At 37.4% G+C, this 10339-nt stretch overlaps 1 protein-coding gene across 5 annotated transcripts in view; it reads left to right on the top strand.

Annotated features, from left to right (window-relative positions):
- LOC127174889 (echinoderm microtubule-associated protein-like 4) overlaps positions 1 to 9871 on the top strand; it is a 121058-nt gene extending 111187 nt beyond the window's left edge. For all 5 annotated transcript variants that reach the window (XM_051125530.1, XM_051125527.1, XM_051125529.1 and 2 more), the window contains 4 exons: positions 251 to 338; positions 560 to 658; positions 2036 to 2166; positions 4361 to 9871. In XM_051125530.1, the coding sequence (XP_050981487.1) occupies positions 251 to 338; positions 560 to 658; positions 2036 to 2166; positions 4361 to 4855 (813 nt within the window). In that variant the 3' untranslated portion in view covers positions 4856 to 9871. The remainder of the gene's footprint in view (positions 1 to 250; positions 339 to 559; positions 659 to 2035; positions 2167 to 4360) is intronic.
- Positions 9872 to 10339: the final 468 nt, after the last annotated feature.

The following is a 10339-nucleotide window of genomic DNA, read 5'->3' on the forward strand; positions in this document are numbered from 1 at the left end:
TCATGTGTTTGATGCGCCGTCCACTTGAATGTACATTTTTAGTTCCTTTTTGTCCTTTTTGGAACTAAACAGCAGGAATCTCAAATTCTTTGCAATGAAAATATGAGCTTAGATATTCCACAAAATGTCCACATTTGTGTTCCATTGAAGATTGGAGCTGCTCTGTGATCCATAACGGTGTGATTCTGATTATTGAAAATGCTGTGAAAGAGCTGTTTTCTTTCTTAAATCTCTTAATCTCTGTCCACAGGGACATTCCAGCTACATTACACATCTTGACTGGTCCCCCGACAACAAGTTCATCATGTCCAACTCAGGAGACTACGAAATCCTTTACTGTAAGTGGACAACCGCAACAAGCCCTCACTGACTCGCTTTCTCAGAAAAACATTCATCTCCAATCATATTTAATTTTTGTCGTATTGGCTTGGTAGAATACATCATTACTGATTCAGCTTGTGGTTTGTGTTGCACTTTTTGTTTTTGGACGAAAACCTGAAAATTCAATTTTGCACCACGTCCCAGATTTTTCTGACAGCTTGTTTTCCCGCTTTCACAGGGGACATTCCAAACGGTTGTAAGCTGATTCGTAACCGTTCTGAGTGCAAGGACATCGACTGGGCCACGTATACCTGCGTGCTAGGATTCCACGTCTTTGGTTAGTATCTGTAGAGTGGTGCATTGTGGGTATTACTGCTAGTAGTGTGTTTAACCCACTGCTGAAATCTTGCCCTCTTCTATCATTTTTTAACGACTATGTATAAAAAACAACCTTATGACTGAAAATTGACTGGATGAAAGCTTACTTAATGTAGCATGAGTATGTGTGTGTTTGCGTGTCAGGTTTGTTTCTTCCATACGCTTGGCTGGTGTTTGAACTCTTTGCTCTATTTCACGCTTATTTCCTGTCAGTGTTTTAGGCTTGAGGGGGTCTTAGTCATTCTCTCTCTTACATACCAACACACTTGCCAGTCTAAATGATGACAAACCAGACTTCTATTGTTTTTCTATGAAGTGAATTATGACTTATTATAGCTACACCCTACTTAGTATAACCTACTAAATCTATTTAGCAATCTAGTATATGCCATCCCTATGGCTTTATCGTATTTAGCCAGTTTCTGGGAAAATTTTGCGCATCACCTTTATTTATAGTCTGATTCTCAGTCAGCTGGTTTCCCTTTGCAGCATATTTCATCTCACTTTCCTTCTGTCTTTGCAACTCTGTCTTTATACTCGTAGTTATAGTCTGTCGTTCTCATTTTTCTCACATTCTGAGTGACTTCATGTCTAAGCACGGTGATTACAGAAACCAAAAGTAGTTTAGCCCGCAAACTCACTTTATCTGTCAGCGTAGCGTACCGTCTGGTGTGTGCAGATCTGTAATACTGGAGCACTTTCTCACAGAGTGCTTTTAAATAAAGCCAGCCCAGTCCTGACCACAGCTCCACATATTTTTGCACTTTAATAGACTGGAAAAATATTTGGTTGAATTGTACAAATTCCCTAGCACTGAGCCAATAGATTAGAGCAGTACAGTGAATGTGATGCTACAGAAAACTGTGTGTGTGAGATTCCTGTACCTGGTGTTCTTCTGCCTCCTGGTGGTAATCTTGATGAAGCCTCCTAATCCATTCATGGTCATAGGTTTTTTTCAATGTCCTTATGGATATTATAGTGAGGAGATTAAAAATGCATTCCCTTGTTACAGTTAGTAAGGATTTGAAGTTTCTTATTTCTTGCTACCAGTTTAAACTGGTTTTAAAAGAATGTTTAATTACCATCAGCATAAGTGCATTTATCAAGCACAAAAAAGGACGATGAGTAATGACTTTTGAATGAAACCTTTTCATTGTGTACTTTTGTGACTCAGCACTTCATCATATTGGGAAATAACACTTGTTCCTGGAAAAGCTACAGCCTGAGATACTGACAGGCTACTGATAAATGTTGTTATTAAGTTTGTAGTGTGTCTTCTAGCTAGTTACACCCCATTGTTGTGCACTGATGTGTTTTGCTGTTTGCTGTGTGACAGGTGTTTGGCCGGAGGGCTCAGATGGGACAGATATCAATGCCCTTGTGCGATCTCACAACAGGAAGGTGATCGCTCTGGCTGATGACTTCTGTAAAGTGCACCTTTTCCAGTACCCTTGCTCAAGACCGAAGGTCTGTCATGTCACTTTACTACCATATTTTAAAGATTTTTATTTTATCTTTACATCTCCATTTGTGTATTTGATAAATATAGCATTGGAAAGGTTACTTTAGAAATGTAATTACGAGATACCCCATTGAAATTCTAATCAGTAGTGCACCTGTTTGAATTACTTTATTGAAGTAATGTAACTGATTGCGTTTGATTACTTTTTGAAGACTTTTTAAAATTTCTAACAAATGTTTTCAAATGTGAATCATTTTCAAACATTTAAACCAGGCAGGGTTAACCTTACAGTAGAGCTCAAGACTTGTCAGACTGTCAGACTTTTAAAATCCTTCATTACTTGAATTAAGATTAAGATAACATTTAATTTTAAAGCACAGCCACCATAAAATCAGACTTTAGGACCTCTTTTAACTTTGAAATTGTTCTGAGGTTAAATATGGTTTTAAATCATAACAGGATATAGTATAGTATTATTTTTATTATAGCATTATTAATTGTACAGATGTAACCCTTTGTAATCGTTAACATACGTAAGTACAGTTGAGGTCAAAAGTTTACATACACCTTGCAGAATCTGCAAAATGTTAATTGTTTTACCAAAATAAGAGGGATCATAGAAAATGCATGTCATTTTTATATAGTACTAACCTGAATAAGATTGTTCACATAAAAGAAGTTTACATATAGTCCACGAGAGAAAATAATAGTTGAATTTATAAAAATGACCCCATTCAAAAGTTTACATATTCTTAATACTGTGTTGTTACCTGAATGATCCACAGATGTTTTTTTTTTTTTTTTTTTTTTGTGTAGTGATAGTTGTTTATGAAAAATCCTTCAAGTCCCACAAATTCTTTGTTTCTTTAGCATTCTATTTGAACCTTTTCCAACAATAACTGTATGATTTTGAGATCCATCTTTTCACACTGAGGACAACTGAGGGACTCATATGCAACTGTTACAGAAGGTTCAAACGTTCTCTGATGCTCCAGAAGGAAAACAATGCATTAAGAGCCGGGGTGTAAAAACTTTTGGAATTTGAAGATCAGGGTAAATTTAACTTATTTTGTCTTCTGGGAAACATGTTAGTATCTTCTGTAGCTTTTGAAGGGCAGTACTAAATGTAAGAAAATGTGATATTTAAGCAAAATAAGAAAAATGTAAACATTTTCATTCCGTTCAGAATTTTACACCCCTGGCTCGTTTTTCCTTCTGGAGCATCAGTGAGTGTTTGAACCTTCTGTAATAGTTGCATGTGAGTCCCTCAGTCGTCCTCAGTGTGAAAAGATGGATCTCAAAATCATACAGTCATTGTTGAAAATGGTTTAAATACACAAAAATGCTGAAAAACCAAAGAATTTGTGGGACTTCAAGGATTTTTCTGAAGAACAGCAGGCAGTTTAACTGTTCAGGACAAACAAGGGCCTCATGAGCAACTATCATTAAACAAACAAACAAAAAAAAAAAACAGCTGTAGGTCATTCAGGTAAAAACGCAGTATTAAGAATCAAGTGTATGTAAACTTTTGAATGGGGTAATTTTTATAACTTCAACTATTATTTTCTGTTGTGGAGCTTATGTAAATGTCTTTTATGTGAAATATCTTATTCAGCTCAGTACTAAATAAAACAAATAACATGCATTTTGCATGATCCCTTTTATTTTGGTAAAATAATTAACATTTTGCAGATTCTGCAAGTTGTATATAAACATTTGACCTCAACTGTAACTGTAATTTATTTACTTTTTTTACACATTGTAACAGATTACAGTTACCTTTATTTTATAATTAAATTGCATACAACTTGAAAGATCCTGGATCCACAACATTATAATAGGAACAGGATAATAATAACATTGGTTAAATATAAGAAGCCACACCTAAGAGTGTGACTCAGTAAGTACATAATTAAACAGTTTGTTTTATGATTAATTCATTTAAAGTTCAGTTGGTTTCCAGTCAATCAACATCCAATAGATTGAACCAAGTCTCACCCTACTGTTGTACATCACAACACAAAGCTTTGTTACTTCCATTTCATCAAGACTGTGATAATATTTGGAAGGGTGTGATAAAATATGAGTGGAAATGTTCTTGACAAAACATGAGCTATAACTGATTGAATTTCATGAATCCTGGGGGATATTATTTTATCTCTTTATTGAAATTTTACTAGTTTTATTATTTATTTGCAGGCCCCAAGCCACAAGTACAGCGCCCACAGCAGTCACGTGACAAACGTGAGCTTCATGCACAGCGACAGTCACTTGGTTTCAACGGGCGGCAAGGACATGAGCATCATGCAGTGGCGTCTGGTGGAGAAGACCTCATCCTTGGTGCACAGCGACTCCAGCTTGGGCCTGGGCGATTCCCTGCTTCACAACTCCACCCCTCGCACCCTGCCGTCGGTACCCAGTGTTCCCCACACTCCTACTGAGCCCATGCCAGTGCCAGCCTCGCTACCCATCAACACCCAACCCGACACCAACACTCCCCCTCCCACTCCCCCAGAACCCCTGCACATGGTTACTCCTAATGGACAGCAGGACGGCTCCCCTGAAACCCCGCCTCCTTCGGATGAGGCCACGCCCCCATCCGACAGCACCCTGAGCCCCAAGGACAGCCTAGAGCCTAGCGACGATACGGCCACACCCAGTGATGAGGGCACGACCTTTAACCCACCCTTATAAGGCAGTCCGACCCCTTCTCTTGCCTGCTCGATAGCCCACCCAAAGGCACCAGCATGTCACTGCAGCCTTCATGTCGGATTACAAAAAGCAGGGTCTCAGTTTTTATCCTTTCAAGATTTTTTTTTTTTCGTTTTGTGTCTTAGATAGTTATGTTGACATTCAGTAGATGTGGTTGTGGAGGCATTGGTTTGGGTGGATGGTGAGAGATTTGGAATGTGTAGTTAAAAATCTTTGGAATAATTTAGCGCACCTACAAGTTTACACTGACACACACGCACTACCACACAAACACTAAAACACGCATGCATAGACACATCAGTAACTGTGACATATTAAAAAAAAAAAAAGAGAAAATGATTTTCTAGTTTTAGATATAAACAAAATGTATGTTCATATAAACAGGCCAATGGACAAATACAACATAAAAATGGACACGTCATTTATTGACATTTTGGCATGAACATCAATGCACTTATTATGATTAAGGATCAGTAACTATGGATGAATTAAGTTTAAAAATTCAAAAATTACCAAATCTTTTCCACACTTTTCTCACCCAAAAATGAACATTCTGTATTTCTTTACTCATACTCATGTCGTTCCAAACCTGTATGACTTGCTTTCTTCTTTATGAAATGTTTCATTAATGTTGTGAAGATGTTTCCAAGATCTTTTTAGAATCTTTCAAAGATGTTTAGAGGATCTTTCCAAAATCTTTTGAGGATCTTTTAAAGATTGCTCGAGGATCGTTTGAAGATCATTTGAGAACCTTTCGAAGATCGCTCGAGGACCTTTCGAAGATCGCTCGAGGACCTTTCGAAGATCGCTCAAGGATCTTTCGAAGATCGCTCGAGGATCGTTGAAGATCGTTCGAGGACCTTTCGAAGATCGCTCGAGGATCGTTCGAGGATCTTTTGAAGATCGCTTGAGGACCTTTCGAAGATGTTTCAGAGATCTTTCTGGGATCTTTCAAAGATGTTTTGAAGATCCTTTGGGGATATTTTGAAGATCTTTTGACTGTTTTTGTCCATACAGTGAAGGTCAGTTGGGTCCAAATCAACATTGGACTCATTTGACTTTCATTTTTCAATATATAATTTTATTTATTGTGCAAGTCATACAGGTTTGGAACGCTGAGTAAATGATGTTCATTTTATGGATGAACTACCCCTTTAAATGATTAAACCTTAAAAAAAATTACATGATATTCATTTTTATTCTCTCACTTTATGTGAAAATTAGTGGAGGAGTGCATGTAAAGCTGACTTGCGTGCTTGCATAGCATCTGTCCCTGAGCCAAGAACTACAGGATGTGGATATCTAGTGACACCAGGCAGGTATCCCTAGCTCATTGGTCGGACTCATGGACCTCAGCAATTCAAGCTGCTTCTGCCGGTCGTCATGGTCACTGACATCTTGAATTTCAACTCAGCACAATTTTTGCCGCTTTACAGAAGAATAGCCATAAACAGCAGAGCACTTCATTTAACACTCACACAACAAAACTCACACACACACTCACACACAAGCCTGGCCTGCCTCAAAATGGGGTCTGCATGGCGATAACCAAGCTATTTTATTTAAAAAAAAAAACAAAACAAAACAAAAAAAAAAGAGACAATTTCAGTCTCACCCGCCTGTCTAAAGATGCCGCACCACCCTCACATCTCCCTCAGTTTCCTGTGTTGGACTGGAGAACCTCCTCTGTATTCTTACCATCCGTTTTATTACCATCCGTAACCTTGCATCCAAATGACTCTCTTCTCACTGAGACTGAATTGTTTTTAGGTTTCATTTTGGGACAGTTTTTCTTGTCATTTTGTTCATTGGACTGAGATGTTCTTGTTTTTTATCGTATGAGAGAAACGAAAGATTAAACGAGTCTTAAATGTGCGTGCGTGAGTGTGTATGTGCGCGCGAGTCGCCGCTTCTTTCATTCCGCTGAAGGGTGATCGCCCTCCCCCTCTCTCCCTCACATTTTCTCAGGATCACTCTTTTTGGAGTCCAAAAGAGAAAGAAAGTCAAAGGATGAAATAATGTTTTTCCCCACTCCTTTTTGTAACGCTTACAAAAACAGTACCAGAAAGTACCATGGTAATACAATTTAGGTAATTTGGGCAAATTTTTGACATTGAAAGGGAGGAATATCATGGTATCTGAGTATGATATCTTATTATATTTATATATATGGTGATGAGATGGGAGGAAGAATTATATTTCAATTCTGTTGCATTCTGACGTAAATGTACTGCGTTCCTCTGAGAAATTTAGCTTTCATTTCGTAAAACATATGCGCTTTCTCGCAAAACATTTGCGTTCTTCGGAGAAACTTGGCATTGTCTCGCAAAACATTAGTGTTCATTTGTAAATGTAGTGTATTCTCCCGAGAAAGTTTTCGTTAATTCGCAAAACATTTGCGTTTTCTCCCAAAACAGGTGTCTTCTTCTGAGAAACTTTTTTTCCTTACGAAACATTTGTGCTTTTGTAAATGTAGTGTGTTCTCCCGAGAAAGTTTGCGTGAATTTGCAAAACATTTGTGTTTTCTCCCAAAACGGTTGCGTTCTTCTGAGAAACTTTTCTTTTCCTTGTGAGGATTTGTACTTTTGTAAATGTAGTGTGTTCTTCCGAAAAAGTTTGCGTTAATTCACAAAACGGTTGCGTTCTTGTGAAACGTTGTTTTTCCTCGCAAAACATTTGTTCTTTTGTAAACGTAGTGTATTCTCCCAAGAAAGTTTGTGTTCAATGCAAAACATTTTAGTTTTCGTTCCCCCAACTTACATTCTTTCCATCACAAAAGATTTGTGAGCGAACATGAGAATGCAAAAGCATTGAAATATAATTGGGTATTACCATATGATACCATGGTACTGTTTCATGGTACTGCCACTGTACTTTTTTGTAAGAGGATGCTCTCCCAAGCCTTTGTGTGTTTCCCTCAAAAATGCATCGAAGAAGAAGAAGCTCACTGAAAATTAAACAGCATTCAGAGGCTTCGATATCTTGAGATGAAGCGATTCTTCTTTTCTCTGAAGTGAATCAAAATAAGAGAAACTTAAGAGCGCAGCTGGTGAGAGAAATTCCCTCCAGTGCTGCTTGAACCCGAATCATCAATATTACACCAGAAGAGATGTCAAAACAACTGTCAAACCAGCTTTTGGAAGCAACCTCAAGATTTTGAAGCATTGCAGAGTATTAAAACACAATGTATGTGCGGTCTCTGTGTACAAAGGCATGAGAAAGCAAGGTTTACACGTTCATATTTTAAGATGCAATGCTGTATTGACATATGGTATAGAGAAACCTGGTTTAAATGCTTTTTTTTTTTCTTTTTCTTTTTTTTTGTGAAAGAATGACAATCTTCTGTAATGTGTATAACACAATACACATCAGCAGTCAGATACTTAGTATTTTAGCCAACTGCCTCAAATTCACGTGTCTGATCCAGGTAGTTTTTTTTTTAAGTGCATGAAATGGAGATAATATTGGACTAGGTGGCTTTAGCAGTGTTTAGATAGGTAGAAATGGTGGAATGATAGCTGATTGATTTTGTGGTGTTGTGTTTATGCAATGTTTGCTCTGTAGACGGTGTTGAGTTGAACGCCCCTCAGCTGTTCTGCAGTTAACTTTTTATACCTTTTGTATGTACGCTGTATGGATTACTCCTGTTTTATAAGCAAGTGGGAAGGTTTTCATTGAGACTGACTTAGTTAGGTTTCCATGGACTTCCATGTTTGATGTTTTTGTCTTGACCTGTACAGTGGGAAACTTAAGCCACACTTAGTTCATTGCATTAGATAGTAAATATAGCATTTACATTACTGAATCATAGTGCAAGAGGAAGACATTTACATTTGAATGAAGTTTAAAATGCTGCGACACTTTGTGGTCGTCAACTGTTAGTAGATAATGTTCACAGGTGATGTTATTCTCTACACCTGTGTCAACTTAAGGAGAACTGATTAAATACATCCACTGAAACATAAGCTTATTAAAAGGGACATTTGAAAAGTGCATCAGATTTAAGTGTGACTTGAGTATCAAATTGCTTTTGGAGGTCACTAGTTAGGCTTTGGCCTCCTAAAACTTCAGGACACCATTGATATCAAAAGGGCAACTCTCAGAAGCTTTACACAAGTTGCAAACGAGGATGTCGATCTTTCACAGACCTTTGTTGTTGCATTCAGGGCTGGCTTTATTGTGTATATATTGGTGTACCTGTATGTATATAACTATTTTGTGGGTGGGGAGGTTCTCTGAAATGCAGGGGCGATGATTCATGTTTGTTTTCATCCACGAAAAAGCTGGGGGATTGTTTCCTGCAGATGCAGGTGTAGTGGCCTTGTGGCATGAGTTCAGATTTTAGGATACCTGGATATTTCTCAGTTTGGAGACTCCAGAGTTTTTCTATAGACCTGTCACTTGCAAGAGCATACTTGTTTATCTGAAAGCTGAATGGAGCATTGCATACAGAAATTTTTTGAATGTCAGATTATTTGCCTTGTTATTTGATATTGAAAAGAATGATGTGTGGTTTGGGTATTTTGAAAGAACTGCGAGGCCGTTGATGTCAGTGTATTGGTGTTCAGCATTGAGGAGACTGCTGTTTGTGTTTTTATATCTGCTAATATCCAAGAGCTAATTTCCAAACATACACAGGGAGAGAGAGGGATTGGAAAAGTCCAGCTGTTGATTGTATCTACACTTGGAGGAAATGTTGGGCTTGAGTACAGCTAAGGACTTACAAACGCTTTGCTGTTTGCAGGGCGTCTGATTATATCCTCATCGAATAAAGGTGCGGAGATGAAACTAAGCTTTTCTGATAAACAGAATGACAGTTATGAAAACCACAATAATGATCCTGATTATGCAAATGATTCAATGATGTTAACAAAATCTGAAAAGGCAATTTTTTTTCTTTCTTGTGACAAAGTTTGAGCCAATCTGTCTCTTATGCATTCCTGCCAATGGGCAGAAAATACTGAAGAATTTAGAAAATAAAGAAACGTTTTAAAAACAGTTGTTGTGTTTTTCTCTTGGAGATGCTTGGAGTAATTTGTCCATTAAAAAATGTCCATCTTTCTCTAATGTGAACACCTGAATGAATAGTACTGATAGTGACAAATATTTTTAAAGTGATATACACTTAAGTTACCAGCTGAATACTACACTGTAAAATATGATGCACTGTTAACTTAGTAAATTTACGTTCATCTTACTTATTTGTTTCTGCTCTGTAAGTATAATTTATCTTTTAAAAGGAATAGTTCACCCAAAAATGAAAATTTGATAAAAGTATACATACCCTTAGCCATTCCAAGATGCAGATAAGTTTGTTTCTTTGTCTGAATAGATTTTTGGTTTAAAATTACATCACTCACTCGCCAATTGATCCTCAAGTGAAAAAGTCATCTTATCTGAATCAGGAGAGAAATATCCACAGATCAAGCACAGTTTACAAGTAAAAAAAAAAATGTCCAAAACAGC

Source organism: Labeo rohita, chromosome 13 (genome assembly GCF_022985175.1).
Source record: "Labeo rohita strain BAU-BD-2019 chromosome 13, IGBB_LRoh.1.0, whole genome shotgun sequence".
NCBI lineage: Eukaryota > Metazoa > Chordata > Actinopteri > Cypriniformes > Cyprinidae > Labeo > Labeo rohita.